Source organism: Coturnix japonica, chromosome Z, assembly GCF_054131305.1.
Source record: "Coturnix japonica strain WE chromosome Z, WE-NBRP24, whole genome shotgun sequence".
In the NCBI taxonomy this organism is placed as follows: domain Eukaryota; kingdom Metazoa; phylum Chordata; class Aves; order Galliformes; family Phasianidae; genus Coturnix; species Coturnix japonica.
The window spans coordinates 33609002-33626995 of NC_140702.1; the positions used below are offsets into that span (position 1 = coordinate 33609002).

The following is a 17994-nucleotide window of genomic DNA, read 5'->3' on the forward strand; positions in this document are numbered from 1 at the left end:
AAAAAAGAAAAAAAGAAAAAAAAAATGTGAGATTACCATTAAATTTGTAAGAACATCCATGAATGCTCATTTTCCTGAATTTATTTAGATAGAACACATACAAATAACTGAATAATTTGAACCAACATACCAATTTCCACTGGGAGGTGGTTGATTTGATTTTTTGGTAACTCCAGAACTCTCAAATCTTGAAACAAAGCAATGTAGTTTGGAACTGTTTGAATCAATGTATTGCTTACATGCCATTCTCTCAGATAGGTATGATCTTTCAGAGACTCTGGGAAATCCTGTAAATTAAATAAAATTATATAAATAGAAATCAAGATAGAATTTTGTTCAACCATGATTCTACATAAGATGGAAAGAGCTTTTATGGCCAAAGCTCAAAATTTTGCCTTAATTACCATGATGCAGAGCAGCAGTTTGCCAGATCCTCACAGGACCTGTTTTCATTTGAAGCACTGCAGCTATCTGTTAGCATATAGTCATTTTTTTAACTGCCAATGTAAACATTTTGCTCTAAAGCTGAAACCTATCTGAAGTACTCACTTGCTTGGTGTTTCCCATACCATCTCCTTTTCCAGCTTGAGGACTTTTCTAAAACACATTTTAGTGCTTAAATTCACATACCACGCTACAGTCAAATGCATCACAGGAAGAGAAGAGTGGATGTATGGAGAATATCTAAGTGGCTTTTGCCACCAAAACAAAAAGCGTGACTGTGTTTTTAATATCTGCCCAAGGACTAAATTTGTGTGCCAAGAGGAAACACAATTAAGGGAACAACAGTGTTTCAGATAGGATATGCACATATTGCTTTTGTTTTGTTTTGTTTATTCATAAGAAGAATAAAAATACTCAGCATTTATATCAGTCCATAATTGCAAGTAGTTCTTTTTTTAGTCATGCAAATTTTTTTCTTTAAAATTTTGAGGATTGTTTCAAATACACAGCAATTAAGTTTGCTTATGAGTAATTTTCATGCAATATTTTACTTGTCCAAAATCTCCTGTCTATTACAGTTTCACAAACTGAGGTTTTCAAAGCCCTTAGTTCTTTAAATATATTTACATATATATATATATATATATATTTCATTGGTATTCAGTTTAGATGTACATAATTTTGATATATGTCATCAAATTCCTTGAACTTGAATCAGGTAAAAATCAGTTCATATAGTTGATGGCCAGATTGTTTAAACTCAGCTCTGTAAACTAGCACATAATTTACCAGTTTATATCTGGAATATATAATTTGAATGAGATGCTATTTCTGACTTCATTACATAAGAAGAGAAGTAACATTTTATTATTTTGTATTTTATATCTTACAATATTTTTAGCTGTGCATGAAGTATTGTACAACATTTATTTCCTTCCAAGTCTCCTAGATCCCCAAAGACTTTAAGAGAGGTGATGCATTTCAAATTTTTCATTTGCTTTGATTTTTAACTCTGGATTTGGAAGACTGCTCCTTAACTTGTAGCTAAATTAGAACTTCTAATTAGTTAAATTTACACTTGACTGTTAATCACTATTTGCTTTTAGTTTAGTTATTTTTATATTAAATGTCAGTACTTTTCAAATATACACATGCAGACACTCAGCCTATCTATTCAGCTCTGCTTTGCTACCTTTCCTTTGATGTTTGATATGGTTTATTTCATTTCTTTCTTCACTTTCCCACTACATTTAATTGCATTATAATCTATCTTATATATCTGTATGTTTATGGCAGTTAAAAAAATTAAATGCCTGAAATGCCTTAAGGGAAGTAATGAGAAATCTCTCCATCTTTCTGGTGTGAATTACTGCTACTACACCTTCAGTCTGCCTACTTTTTTCTGCAGCAAAATAAAATAAATAAATAAATATCATAAGTAAATTCTGTTAGTATTGTTTTTCCCACCCCCACAGAACTGAAAATGCATCACATAGGGAACAGTATTTATCTGGAGTGTATAAGATACTACTGTAAGCAAGAATACCAGTTCATCAAGAAATGAAATGCACAGCATTAATACAGAAGAGAAAAATGTCTTTGTGAAACAGACATCATTTGAAAATTTATTTCTACTGTTATGCTATAGTCTAGGTTTGTCTTGGTTTATTTCACTGATCCATGATTTCTTTTTCCCTTGTTATCAAAACAGACTGTCTCCAGCTCCAGTCAGATGCAGCATGGAGCAATGGTGAACACTTGCCCTTGTTAAGCAAATAAACTTGTTCTCCCAGAATGAAGGGGATATCCCACAAATTTCTTGATACATTTTAAATATATTACAAAGCAAAAATCACTCTCAGATAAAAGTCAAACTGACCAGCTTCTTCATGACTTCAGGATTAAAAAAAAAAAAAAAGCAACCAAAATATTTTAAAGTTCATTATTAACTTTTAAAAATGCTTTAAAAAGTTATATCATTATTAGTCATTGTTAAAATAGCATCAGGATATTCTTGTGCAACTATTTACACAAATTCAGGCATAGCACTCAAGGAATGGAACCAGATTTCATTATTCTACCAGTTGTCCAGACTTATTTTCTATCTTCAGATTATTTTTTTAAATAATTTTCAAGGAAGAATTTCTTTACTGTCAGAGTGATTAAACACTGGAAGACGCTATCTAGAGAGGTTGTGAAGGCTCCTTCTCTGGAGATACTCAAGATCTGCCTGGATACCAACCTGTACAGTCTTCTGTAGGGGACATGTTTTATCAGGATTTTGAACTAGATAACCCCTAGATGTCTCTTCCAACCCCCACAATTCTGCGATATTAGATAGGGTTGAGCACTACAATTTGCAGAAGCTTTATGTCTGCTTTACCCTCTGATTCTCTTGTGTTCTTTTGTAATTCTCTGCTGCCATGCTAAAGCTGGCAGCCTGCTGATAAATTACACCTCAAAGACTGACGCTTGGATGATAGCCAGGCTTTTAAACAGCAAAACAATACCTCCAAGTACTTTCATTTGGAGAAAAACAGTGTTAAAAGAGAATTTACTTGCTAGATACGAGTCTGAATTAAAAATGTGATCAAATTATTCAGCTCTGAAAAGTTTATGTTCCTTTTCTATTCCTAGCCCTAACATCTTTTCTATCATTGACCAAAACAAAATTTTGAGTATGTATCTCTCTCATCTTTTTAGCATCTTTGGATCATTGGTCCCAAAACTGGATTAAGCATTTTGTAAGTTTCAGGGGGAAAACCTTCTGTGGAAGTGAAAAAACTAAAAGAGACATTTTGACTGTCCGTTCAGTTCAGTGATTCTACTCAATTTCTATGGTTCATACGTCGCTATTGCTAGCATCTGGAAATAACAAGTGGAAATTACCTCTTCCCAGTGAAAAGAGAGTGCATGACAGATAACATTGGCAGGAAAAAACAAATATATATATAAATGTAATAATTAATCTGCTGTCGTTTTCTGAGAATAAATTATATGAGGAAGGTCACAATTGACTAGTAAAGAATTTTCCATCACTCATTCATCAGCTTTTTGTGCATATTTCAGTTGTTTAAATCTGTGGATCCAGATGATTTGCTGAGGGAAAGCAGAATAACCAAGTGCAGTTGTGCTTTTTATTTGGGTGAATAACATCTAATTTACTTGTCATAACTAACATCAAAAACTCAAAAAATTACTTTTCCTGAACATTTTCTGAAAATCATTTTAAAGTTACTGATCTACTAAAAAATGAATATACCTTAGTTAGAAGCAGAAATCAAACACACAGTTAAATTCATTGAAAAATTAATACAAACATTCATGGCATTATTTTCTAATTTTCATTCAGCTATAATGGCAGTGCTGTTTTTCTGAATAAATTGTTTAATTCAGTAGATATATGTTTACATACACAAAGGATCTCAAGTGTTTCATTAATTATCTATCATTCTCTCCTATGCAGCTAATTCAAACACACAATTCAAGAGTACAGAATCCCTAAAGAGCTCCTCTCTATAGTGGGTTTGCCTGAAAAACTGTTAGAGAAATAAGGAGTGTTTCTGAAACTACCTCTGCAATCTTGAGTTACTTGTAGAACAGTACTTTTCTCATGATGACAGGTCTCAGGGCTATAGTAAGCACAAGAGGAAAGAGAAGAGAAAAACCTATCTGACTTCATTCATACTATCCAATTATAAGACTAGCCTGTTTGTTATTTTAAAATCTTTTCTTTGCTACTTCCTTGCATCAACAGCTAAATACAAATACTAATCACTACTCCCATCTTGCCAAGATGCACCATTTGAGACACAAAGATTTGGTTGGTATATTGAAGAGGAGATACAGGTCACTGAACCTTATGGATGCTGTCACAGAGACTCTTCAAGGTGGAGTCATGACAAGGGTAAAGCTATCTCATTACTGCAGTTATCAACCAAAATTCATAGCCCAAAGCTACCCATTCTGAAGCAGCACAGCCAAACTAATAGTCAATTTACTCTAAAATTCAGAGAGACTCACTGAGTCTAATTTACACAGGAGTGAAGGTTTGATATCGGTATTGCTCATAGTATTTTTGCTTAGAAGATTTCCAATGCAATCGTACTCTAGAAATAAAACTATAGTGACTTGAGACATCGACTGGCTCAAATTGCATATCTCAAAAATTAGCCTAAAAGTGAAGCATCATTAGTAAGAATTTGTTCCACAAAGAAATGTGGATCTGCATATATAGAATACATTTCCTTGCAATTCACATACTGTAAAATCAAGTACTACCCTATTTATCTAGAAGTCTGTGCCTACTTATTTGACTTCATATTCATTGTATGAATAATTGTCTCAGAGACAACTAATTACTTTTTAATTTAAATGAACAGCAAGCCTCCACTTAGTTAAAATACCGTATCATTTCCATAACATTTAAGAAGTGGAACAGAGGTGGAACTGATATCCTGAAGGAAGGAATTCCCTTTAGGAATTCAAATTGTGTGATTTACTCTGAATTCATCTACTACTAATCTTCTCCAAAGAAGATCCAAGGTATTTTCTTAAGACGACTCTCCAGATGATTTTCAAAATACTTGTACCCATTATTGAGCTTGTACTCAACAATGCTGAATCACTGAGTCACACCTACTGCCACACTGCATGCACCTAAAGCATGAGATAGTAAGCAGCATCTTTGTCGTAACATTTTCACCAGCTATATAGGTTGTGGTGAAAGTAATGCCTCCTATTTATTTCCATGAAAACTACAATGGATACAAAGAGCATGATAACATAACTTGATAGAACAAATTCTCAGCTACAAAACACTGTTTTTGAACATTTTTGCCAGCAATGAACAAGAGACTCCATGCCACATTTGGAAAAATCCGCTCCAGCAGAAGTGATGCACCATTTCACAGCCTCTATTACAGCACTGTTGCTAGAAAAATATTTCCCCTGCAGTCCAAATTTCATCAGCCCAAACAGATGGAAGTCAGAAGGTGCCAAATCCAAACAATGCAGTAAGTGTGGTAGGACAGTCTTGCCAAGATTAGGAAGGTGCTCTATGGTCTCCAGACTGATGTAGGGTCTAGCTGGTTTGGCTGGAAGTGTGAGCCTTCAGCTTAGTCAGTGTTGCGATGTATTTGTCAGCATTATAGTTTGTCCAGGTTCCAGGAAGGATCACACTTTCCTATTCCAAAACGCAGTGAACATCACTTTATCCACTTAAATCTGCATCTTGAACATTTTCTTTGATGGACAATGCACACTCCTGTTGATTCTGGCTTACAGTGATAACACCACGACTCTTCAGCAGTAATGGCATAATCCAAAAAATTGTCACCTTTGGCCTTGTACAGGTTCAATAGGTCCTGACAAGCTCGCATACAGTGTTCTTTCTCTTCCTACATGAGCATTTGTGGGACCCACTTGGCACAAAATTTGCAGTATTCTAATGTTGCCACCATTTTTTCCATTGCACTGAAGCCAATATTCAGCTCCATATACAGTTTCCAGATCATAGTCCATCAATTTGCATGGATGAGCTGATTGAGACACTTCATTTCATGGTGTGACAGCTGTGCATGGCCATCCTGAACATGGCTTCTCTTTTGTGTCCCCTTCACCACTGCTGAAATATACCACCCAGTGTCTCTCTGTGATACATCCACTGTTTGGTCTCCAATAATCAGCAAGCATGGAGTGTCAGTGAGTGCAATTTTTTTCAGCATGAAGGAATTCAGTTCCACACCTTTGCTTCATACACTTCCATGTCAGATGTCATTGTGTCAGATAGCCCTTCTGCTGCCATCTGTCACACAGTAACAACATGTAATGGAATACTGGTGGGAAGATTTGACCTCTAGTGCCATACTACCTTCTGTTTCCGATGTCACTGGCCAACATAACAAAACAGGAGGCACTACATTTGGAGAAGCCCTCATAGAAAACATGCGCACTGATGAATATCCAGTAAAAGCTATTGTTCTAATTTATGAATTTGACTTTGAAAATCATTCCATTAGATATTTTGTGTGCTCTTCTCATTTGCTGTTGAAGTTTTCAGAGAGACTTTACCGGGAGACCTCAAAGGAAACAGCAAAGCTATTTTCTTCTCGCAAAATCCCTATTGCTGGCAATTATTGTTCTGTGAGACTTAACTTTACAGCATTCAGAAAGAAAATTCGTACACTCCAGAGGCAAGCCAGTTCCCAAAATTATGTTGGTAAGTCAAAGCAACAATATACAGTTTGATATGTCTGCTGTCTGGAGGAGATATTGCTGCTTCATTAATAAAAGTAGAAATTTAATAGGAATACTTACTAGCTAAAAAGGAAGGAGAAAGAGGATTCAGCATGTAGTTCCCAAATGGACACTGAGCAGGGCTTTTCTGTTTACCACTGCCAAATTAAGATACCCAACAAGTAACGAAACCAGTTATGTGCTTGTAAGACTATACAGGCAACTCCGCTTTTGATACATTCTAGTTTCTGAGTGCCTAAGTTTCCAGAACTTAGTGATGAATTTATGTGCAAAATCTGTAACAAAAACTAGAATGTAATTGATACTACCACTCCTGGCTAAATAAAATACAAGTTGTTTGTAAAACAAATTGACATGTTTACATACATATTTACTTAGAAGTTCTCAATCAGTACAGCTTTGGTTGCATAGACTGTAAAATCATTTTCCATACCTGCCATTTCTTGTAATAGAGTAATAGAGAAAAATAGTGCTGTGTCTGATTCTGTCTTTGGTTTGGGCAAATAATAATAATAATCAAATTTTTATAAACTTTCGACAAGGCAAATCATACTTGAATGCCATGAAAAACATTAAATTACATAAGTTTGATTTTTGCCTCCTAATGTAAACCATGTTCAATATGGCAGAGAAAAATGTTAACTATTTGGTAAAATCAAGAAAGCAAGAGAAAGTTTTTAGCATTTTTCCTCTCCTTCATGTAATATATATATATATTGCAGTTAAGTGAGTGATACGAAACTACACAGCTTTAACATCACTGTCAGTATCCAAGGTCTTGAAAACTAAGACATGACAGTTCTCCAGCAGCTAATACCACCACATGAATGACTGGCATCACCTGAAGAAATGTTCTCCTTGCTAGAACTAGATGGGAACTAGAACTTTCACTTTTTGTTTGTTCAGAAGAGGACTGGAATCAGAATGGAAACCAAAAAAATACCATTGTATCCAAGTGCGGGACAAAATTGTATTTCAGGTCAACCAAAAGAATTGCTTCAATAACATTTACTGGCCTGTGGAGAGTGTTTATGCAGAATGGCTTCATGAGAAAGGACATGAAGAGATTCCACTAGTTAAATTGTAAAAGAATGAACGTGATTAAAGACAAAGACGGTTTATCCTAGGGACGATCACGGGCTAGGCAGCTGAGAAGAAATCAGTATGTGAAAAGACAGGGTATGTAGCTAAAGAAGAAATATGTATCTAGAGGCAAGGACGGCCTAAGGGAAAAGCAAGATGTGTAGCAAGGTGTAGACAAAGCTGCAAAGAAAAAGTATCCATAAGACTAACCACAAAGGTCAGATGAAGTAATGCCTAATTCACCAATCCTGAGCTTTACTTTTGCAATATGCATGAGCTTATTACTGATTGTATAAATGAGATGCTGTAACACCTAATAAACGAGGCTTGTTGACCATGATAGCATGAGACTTGTCTCCCGCGGTTACTTCCAACAAATGGTGACCCTCGACGTGATAACGAAAAAAGGGTGCCACGGGTGAAGAACTGCGTTGGGTTCGGGTCCGGATTTCGCAGCTCGACGGACGACGAAAGAGCTAAAATTGGAGCTCCGCGTCTCGAGTGACCACATAGGTGGGCTCGACCGATACGTGCTGCCGAAGCCTGGAGGGCTGCAACGGTACCGACGTGAGTAAAAATGGACAGGCAAGCAGCATATAATTTATTTTCCGCTTTTCTTAAGCGGAGACAGTTTAAGGGGGTAGACTTGGAAAAGGAACTCCCTAAGTTATTAGTGTATGGGTATGCTAAAGGGTTATTTCAGAATCCGCATTTAGTGTATGATCTTGCTGAGTGGCGTAAATTTGGGGATACAATTTTTCAGGGAATGATAGATGGGGAGAAAATGGTTAAAAAATGGTGGCGTGTTGTTTATAATGATTTGTTGCAATATCAGGCAGAAAAGGAAGCGGTAGAGAAAGCTAGTGCTGCGCAGGGGAGGAATAAGAATTATAATGAATGGTCAGATTGCCCGGGGCCCCCTGCTGTGTCCACCGTAAAGTTGCCGCCGGCCGCCGAGCCTGAGTTGCCAGTGGCTGTGGAGCCGAGTGCCCCGTCTCCGTCTCCCTGCACGTCTGTATCAGACGAGCCGCCTGCATCGGCCATGGCGCTACAGCCGGCCCCCTCGACCCCCCTTTGCAATGAGCCGCTCCCTGGGGCACAGAGTGACCTGGCGGAGGCCGTCGCGCGGGAGCGGGGGGGGGCTTGGGCTGCGCTGGCGCGGGCTTGTTTAGAGACGGGAGACGGTGAGGCGTTGGAAGCGGTGCCACAGATGGTGCTGTCGGTGGGGTATTCGCCCGATCCTGCAGGTGGGACACAGGCTGTTATCAGTGCTTTAGATTGGAAGTTGTTGTTACAATTGCGGTCTACGGTCAGTCAGTTTGGAGTAAAAAGTGAGCCAGTGAGACAGATACTGGATTATATCTGGAGTACTCAGGTTTTGTTGCCATCTGATTGTCGGGCTATAGCTAGGTTGATTTTTTCGCAGCACCAACAACTGCTATTTAATGCTTATTGGGAAGAGATGTGCCAACAGAGAGTTGCGATAGTTAGGCAGCCCGGAGATCCCTTGTATAATGTCACTGTTGAAGAACTTTTAGGGGTGGGTCCTTTCATCCGGGCGGAGGCCCAGGCCTTATTAGGACCAGTTAAATGTAGGGAGTCAATGTATCTGGCCAGGCAGGCTGTGGATAAGATCAAGGCACCAGGTGGGTTGTCGTCTTATATGGGAATCCAGCAAGGAAGAAATGAGGATTTTGGAGTGTTTCTAGATAAGGTAGCTGGAGCCATAGAGAAGGCTGGAGTACCAGAGTACATGAGGGAAATAATGCTAAAACATTGTGCACTTCAGAATTGTAATGCTACAGCTCGTGGCATTCTAAGTACTTTGAGGAGTAACTGGACAATAGAGGAGGCGTTAGACAGACTATCGAGCGTGCCCACGGGGGCTCAGGCTTTCATAGTTGAGGCTATTAAAGAGCTAGGGGCAGGATTAAAGGCACAGGCTGAGGCTTCTCAGAATCAAGTGTTAGCAGCCCTTGCACCCCTCCAAGCTGCAGTCGCTACAAGCCCACGCTCGCAGATCAGCTCCCTCATGAAATGTTTCCGTTGTGAAAAAACTGGCCACATCCGTCACGAGTGCCAAGCCACTGGGATTTGGCGCAGCAAGTGTCAATCCAACACCCACAACGCTGCTGTATGCTATAGGAAGTCGGGAAACGTGAGAAGCAGCGCACGAAAGAACAGCGGCCGCGCTCCGATACAAGCTGCCGTTCCCAGCCAGCGGCCGCCTGCCCCTCCGCACACGTCGCTCGCCGCGTTGTCGGTCTCTACAGCACCCCCGCCCTCTGCTTCGCCCACGTCGTTCTCTGCACCTCGCCATGCCGCCCCTCCCTCGTCCTGCGCGGCTGTGTCTCTGCAGCCCGTGTGTAACGTGGTTAAAGACACGGATGGACTGAAACCAGGGGATCGTTATGACCCAGGTCCAGTAGATCCAGAAAGCGAATCGGACGCATTTCTTCCTGATGATACTTTGAAGGAAGCAGGAATGACAAATTTCCCTACAGCGTACTGTGATGTCTTAGAGCATTGCAGAGAAGAAACAATATTAAGGGGTGATGCTGACACGTTGCAGACCTTTCCTAATCAGGTCCCCCATTTGGAATCCCTGCCTTATGAGGCAGTGAAGGAGCTAAGGGAGTCAGTGAGAACATACAGAGTTCAGTCAGCCTTTACATACAATCTTTTGGTTACAAACAGTGACACTTACGCTATGACCCCTCACGATTGGAAAACTGTGTTAGGAATGATCCTCTCTCCTATGCAATACACCGTGTTTGTGACTGAATATCAGCTACATAATTTGACTGATAGCTCTTTGCCTCAGACTCGGACAAATCCATGTGGCACAGCACCTCTTCAACTGTGTCAGACAAATGTCACTCACATTCCTGAATTTGGCCGTGTAAAATATGCACATGTAACAATAGATATTCATTCTTCTTACATATTTGCTACAGCACATACAGGTGAACTCAGTCATGACACCCGTAAACACTGGTTATCTGCTTATGCTGCTATGGGAATCCTACATACTACAAAAACAGATAATGGGCCTGCATATACCTCTAGGGCCACTCAAACTTTCCTCCAAGAAGGGTGTGTTAAACATACTACAGCCATTGCTCATTCTCCCACTGAACAAGCTATCACTGATCACATTTATCAAACATTGAAATCCATTCTTATTATTAAACAAAAAAGGGGGAATATGGGAGACACACTACAAGAAATATTATGCAAGGTTTTGCTTGTGCTTGTGATGAAGCTTTTGAATCATGTTCATAGAGATACAGCTTATGTGGATCGTCATTTTGAGGCTTCCCCAGTGCTAAAGGAACAGCCTATGGTTAATGTTTGGAATATGGCCACAGGACTTTGGGACTGTCCTCTACTACTGACAACTTGGGGTTGTGAATATGCTCATATTTCCACAGGGACTGGCCCTGTGTGGGTTCCAGCATGATATGTTCGGACTCATCTGAAGGCAGAAAATAGCATCCAGCCTTTATAGTAATTGTGATTGTGTGTTTCTTACTTAGTGGTATTGCTTTGTAACTTGCTGTGTTATAGATAATATTACTAATAGTTTGACATAGTGTGTGATTTTCTGTTTTACCAATGCAGTCTCAAGATTTAGAGTTTAAGGCATTAGCTAGGATGTTGTGTGCTTCTTCTATTTTAGTAATAGATCAGATGTGTATTAAACAGGATTTGATGTAATCAATGCTAGAATCTACAGGAATAGATCTTTTAATGTTTTAGTACTGTTTGGTTATGATATTATTAGCCTATTAATTAGCTTTTCTTAATTTGCAAAGACAAAACCTGGAAAGGAATCCCAGGCAAAGAGATGACCCTGTATCATAGAACGGATACCTCTTTTACATCCAATTAATTGGGATCTGAAAATATAACCATGCATCATTTTAGACAAAAGTGCACGCTAATTTGATGGTTTATTCTGTTTTCCAAGCAGGTGTTCCACTTGGGCTCTATATCACGCACTGGCCATGCGGATGTGGTGTACAACTGGAAGAAATCCTTCAGACCCTGAATGCAGGAGAGAATCTGTGATGGATGAGAGAGGAAATGTGCACCTTGAAGCAGGGGACGCCCTGCTGGCACTACCTGTCACATCCACCACCAACATGGTTTGCTGTTTCTCAAGGGTCAATAAGTATTAATGCCCCTAGTGATACTCTAGTACATTTGTCCTCTAAAATTGGTTCTATTTGACATGCTACTTCATAAAATTGCACAATCATTAATCAATTATTAGCCCGGATAACTCAGTTGGTAGAGCATGGTTATGAACATCTTAAAAGCATTTATTGCACAAATTTTAGTGGTCATTAAAATCAATATATCAGAGTATATGAAAATTGAAGACTTTTCCTGATCAGTTACAGATTACCCTCACGGATTTATTTTCAGGTTGCAGAAACTTAGGTTGCAGTACAAACATGTTTGTTCTTTTTAGTAGGTTTAACAGTAATGTTGTTGTGTTGTATTTGACTTGTCTCTTTTTTCACTTTTAGAGTATTGTCAATCGAGGTCTTGATTGAGTTATAATAGTTATGTCATTAATATAAGTAGTGTTGTTACTCTATAGGCAGAATCTTGGAATTGTTGTAATACAAGAAGAATTTTATGGAGCAGCAGCCATGGATCGAGATAAGGAGTTCACAGAGCAGCAACTATGGAGCAGGATAAAACTACATGAGAACTGATTGAACAAACGAACTGAATTGCTTGTTAAATATGATTAATCGGTCGTTGAACTGAGCCTTTTCATTTTAAAAGAAAACGGGGGAAATGTGGAGAGTGTTTATGCAGAATGGCTTCATGAGAAAGGACATGAAGAGATTCCACTAGTTAAATTGTAAAAGAATGAACGTGATTAAAGACAAAGACGGTTTATCCTAGGGACGATCACGGGCTAGGCAGCTGAGAAGAAATCAGTATGTGAAAAGACAGGGTATGTAGCTAAAGAAGAAATATGTATCTAGAGGCAAGGACGGCCTAAGGGAAAAGCAAGATGTGTAGCAAGGTGTAGACAAAGCTGCAAAGAAAAAGTATCCATAAGACTAACCACAAAGGTCAGATGAAGTAATGCCTAATTCACCAATCCTGAGCTTTACTTTTGCAATATGCATGAGCTTATTACTGATTGTATAAATGAGATGCTGTAACACCTAATAAACGAGGCTTGTTGACCATGATAGCATGAGACTTGTCTCCCGCGGTTACTTCCAACACTGGCCTTACTGACAGATGCTTTAATTTGCACTTTTCATTATGAAAAATTGAAAATAATTGTTTCAGAATTATAAACCTAAGAAAAATCCAATTTCCAATTTTTCTGTCTCCTTAATAATGTAGTGTGTATGTTAAGTAAAGTTCAGTCAAATCCTTAACAACTCCAGAGAACTTCAGGCAAACTCTAACTCCCCTTTTCCTGAATTTCAAACTAGCACTAAACCAGAACTCATTTTTAAGTTTGTACTTCACATAATACTTAACAAAAAGAAATAAATTCTTTTTACAACAAGACCATTGTGTATTGACTCTAGTATTAGTTTTTATTAGGAGACAGCTTGAAAAAAAAATAAAAAAGGTTATGGCATTAGAGCAAGAAAACAGATTTTCAACTAGTAGAAGACAAAAATAATTCAACAAAGCTGAATATTATTTTCACTTCTTTCCATTCACTAGGAAACTACAGAGGAAGTTACCTTATTGCAATGTGACTGCTCACTTCCACAATTTCTGAGAGAACTAGACTTCGTATTTCAGTAGAAAATTTAAAATAAGCATATTTGAAAGCTAAACTGCTTGTACACTGTGACATAGGAAGTATTTTTGTCAGACCTTAACACAGTGAAATTGTGCCATTATAACATGCACTAGCAATGAAGACACATTTGGAAGCATTAGAAGTTGCAGTGCCAAGCTACTTAAACTCTCTAATAACAAAAACGTTTGCCATTATATTTACCATCCACTGCTCTCCTGAAAGCTGAAAAATAAATTTGTTTCTCTCCTTATTTGTTTCATCTGACAGAGTAAGTCTCTTCTGCAGTTGAGGAGTCCTTCCATATGTGTCCAAGATTTTCTCATCAATATCCACAAAGCCATTCTTGAGGTACTTTGATTGGGGAATGCCTTTCTTTCGGCACTCCAGTATGAAATTCCATTCCAGCTTTATCCTGAAATAGTGCCAGAAAGCATTTATGAGAATCATCTTTTTTTGCATAAGAAACTCACAAAAAATTAATCACGCCCCTAAGGTATTTAGAAAAATAAATGCATTCTTGGAGTCATGCTTAGATTTTCCAGGCTGACACAGATTTCAGATAGTAAGGAATTAACATAGTTACACAGTGACTTCATGGGAATTACAGAGATGTAAAGACTGAGTCCATTGTCACAGAACTCAGTGTGAAATATGAAATATGAAATTAAATAAAGACATGATAGGAAAAACATTCTTAGAGAACAAGTAACGAGTTATGTTCATACAAAAACAAGAACCTGCTAATATATGCAAAATCCACAGTTAAAAAAAAAAAAAAAAAAAGAAAAGAAAGCATTCTAATAATATTCTCTTTCTCCTGCTCTTTGCTGTTCAACTATAATGATCCACTTCCACTTTTTAAACATTTTCTTCCAACATCATCTCAGGAGTGAAAAGGAAGGGTCAGAGTTATTACATGCCTATTAATCTCAGTTCAAACGTCATTGTAACTTTAGGCTCAACTCCAGGACAAAGTTTTAACTTAACAATTTCATATAACTAGGCAGTGTGAAAAGATTATGCTTTATATTAAGAGAGATTTATTTCAGCTTAGTCAACTAAGAAATAGGCTGATTAACGGAAGTAAACCTTCTCTATGCAAAAGTAAAACTCTGCAGAGCCCTTTGTGCCATAAATCTTTTCTCACATATTGAATGCTAGATTCTTGTTATATGATCTCCACCTTCTGGCAGAAATTTTAAGCCAAAAATTTGAGGAAAACTGACAAGTGCGGGTGGGCATAAAAGATGACGAAAAAGTTCCCCTTAGAGAAAATCGTGAATGGCATGTCCTAGAAAGAGAATCAGAAGTTCGTAAAGTTTAAGCAGGAAGAAACAAAACCTATAAATGTATTCTCAGTTAAGCATGAGATTTTCTCTAAAATGCTAAACTGTTGAAGCAATGCCAAATGAGCCAGAATATCTGCTTTTAAATTGTGTACGAGGAATCAGTTACAAAAATAAATACAAGAACTATCTTGAAAACACGGTGAAAATACACAATTTTGGGGCACCCTTAAGTGGGCTAAGAAACATAAGAGCAAAGCATATTTTCAGGAATATGATGCTGTACACTGAAAGTCATATTTAACATATAACTTTAATATAAAAATAAACATATAAGAATCAGTACTGATTGCTTAAATAGAAAGAGTATTACTGAAACAACATTAAAGTGCCTAGTGCAAATTACTGAAAAATTAGGGGGTGCTGGAATGAGCTGAAGACAGAAAGCACAGAAACAGTAGGAGAATTCTGGTATCCACCTGCACACAACACACTGACACAATGCAGGCACTTTCTTTATCACACAGATAAAGAACAGAACAGCTAATCTGAGAGACCACAAAAGACATGATTTGGTTTCAAGCAAAGCATCCCAAACATGGATCATCAGAGAACTACAGAACACTTCTGTAATAACAACCACAAATATTCTTATGCAAAATCATTATAAAGAAAAAATATGGGGGGAAAAAAAAAAAAAAAAGTTGTTTACAAATACCTAAGATAAACTACAGGCAGTACCAAAGTTCATTAATATTGTAGCTCACTGGTTGAAGCACTGCCAGACTGCAGAAAAGACAGAAAACTCAGAGTAAGTACATTCAAATGACGGGATCGTTTTTTCCTTTTATCTCTGAAACCAGAGAAAAGGTAAAAGAGAAAATAGCATTTTTGTTTAAATAAAGAAATGGAAAGGAAGTAGAACTCCAACAAAATAAATGCAAAAATACAAAAAGACAAATTAGGTCACAAAGTGACAAACAAACATATACAGATAAATAGAAAAATAATTTCTAGCATATCAGAAGCAGAAAGTCTCTCAGAAAGATGGTGGGAGCAATAACATCAATATATGAAAGAAAAAGTAAATACTTTAAGAATTCTGTGATTCTGTAAAAGGAGTTTTTAAGAGAGCAGGTTGTTAAGAAAGCTGCAGAACAGTTAAACTCACCCTTGGCTTCAGTATTCTTTAGTGAGATCAGTATGCTCTTTACAAGTAAAAATCTGGATAACTTTTAAAGTGTCAGCAGAAGAGCTTGAGAATTAAAAATAAATGAAGTTACCTTCATTTATAGAGATATATATATCATTTATAGAAATATATATATATATATAGCAAATATCACAGCTTCTATAAGTGCCTAATTGTGAACCGCTTCATGTAGCACAGTGGTCTGTAAATGAGTAAAGAAGAAAAAGTGGCCAATCAAAAAATGCACCTCCTAGAACATTTCTGCTCAGGAAGTCACAAAAGGAGAACTGATGTTGCCAGCATACTCAAGAAAGAGTCCAAAACCAACCAACAGCATCTAAAAATCTTTTCCTAAGATACTTGACGTGACAATAGAAAATGGGCTAAAGCAGAGACAGTTGGTTAACCCACTTTGCAATCCTCCAAAAAGCTGCATCTTTTACCTATAATTACAGAAGGACATACTCCCAAGTATGCAATTGCACTAGGAAGCCCTACCAAAGAATATTCCCTTCGGCTTCAGCCTGGAAGAGCTCAGCCGGATTTTTCTTATCAGGAGATATGAGAGTTGAAACACCTCTTTTAGATGTTCTGATATGATAGCCAATTCAATATTAATGTTGATCTTGCCTACTTAGTCATTTGAATCTCAGAGATCACTAATAACATAGAAAGTAGACAATGTGATAACAAGAATTCAAAAGGAAAAGCTAATACATAACATTTTCATATAAGAAAAAAAAAATAAGCCTTAAATGCCTACTCATTATTTTACCAAGAAAAATTCTACTGTACACACCTAATTGACTATAAAATATCTCTAATACTGTGTAAGATGGGAGGAAGGTGAAGTGTGAAGAAAAAAATGCTGCATTAAATCCTTTAGGAAGAAAACAAACAAAAACAAAAGACAAACAAAAGAAAAGGAATCTGAACCATTAAATGGAAGAAACTTAAAAGAGCCCAAACTCTGGCATTCTTCTTCTCTAAAATCTTCTACATAATCCCAGCTTTATATACAACTGCTCATTCTCACATCCTCCTCCAGTCCATCATGCAGATTTTCAATCCATCTGTGTAGTTTAACACTGAAGTACTAAGCTCTACTCTCTACTAAATTCCTTTATTTTCAACAAAAGAATCTTTGAACCAAGAAATTTAATATTTTATTTCATTGCAAAATTCAACACACTGAAAAAATGTATTTTCAAGACACTTTTCTAATATTCATTGATCTTCACTTGTGCAATAAATGGCTGACCTATTTCTTAAGAATATAAATTCTAAGACTGATAGAAAACATATCAATCAGAAAGAAAAGGTCAAAAAGTCTAAGACTGGACAAAAAGTAAGGCACTGAGCAGCTGTACTGCCCCTCAGTGCCAGATGTGCCAGGTAGACATTAGGAATAGAAACATAGATTGCTTAGATCTAAGACTTTACCCTCTCACAATGGATTCTACAGGAAAGGGTGAAAAGAGAACTATGTTAAATATGAAATAATATGCTGTTCTCTGACACTTTATTAGTAACACATAGAAAATATAAAACTCAGAAGAAAATTATACAATGATAGACAAAAAATAAAATGCACATAAAAAATACTGTTAATCAAATCAGTTGGTAAAATGATTTGATTTTGATCTCAGGCAAAAGATAGGTGTCAAAAACTGAATATGGTGAGGAAATGGAGATTTTGGAAAGGGTCCAGAGGAGGGCCACAAAGATTATCAGGGGGCTGGAGCACCTCCCCTATGAGGACAGGCTGAGGGAGTTGGGTTTGTTCAGCCTGGAGAAGAGAAAGTTGCGGGGTGACCTCATTGCAGCCTTTCAGTACCTGAAGGGAACTTACTCCCAGGAGGGGAGTAAACTCTTCGAAAGGGCTGATAATAGCAGGACTAGGGGAAATGGTTTTAAGTTGAAGGAGGGAAGAT

At 37.5% G+C, this 17994-nt stretch overlaps 1 protein-coding gene across 6 annotated transcripts in view; it reads right to left on the reverse strand.

The window, feature by feature from the left end:
- Positions 1 to 17994, reverse strand: part of LRRC2 (leucine rich repeat containing 2) — a 70726-nt gene that overhangs the window by 30062 nt on the left and 22670 nt on the right. For all 6 annotated transcript variants that reach the window (XM_015849336.3, XM_085529034.1, XM_085529033.1 and 3 more), the window contains 2 exons: positions 13784 to 13994; positions 131 to 287 (listed from right to left, as the gene is read on the reverse strand). In XM_015849336.3, the coding sequence (XP_015704822.1) occupies positions 131 to 287; positions 13784 to 13994 (368 nt within the window). The remainder of the gene's footprint in view (positions 1 to 130; positions 288 to 13783; positions 13995 to 17994) is intronic.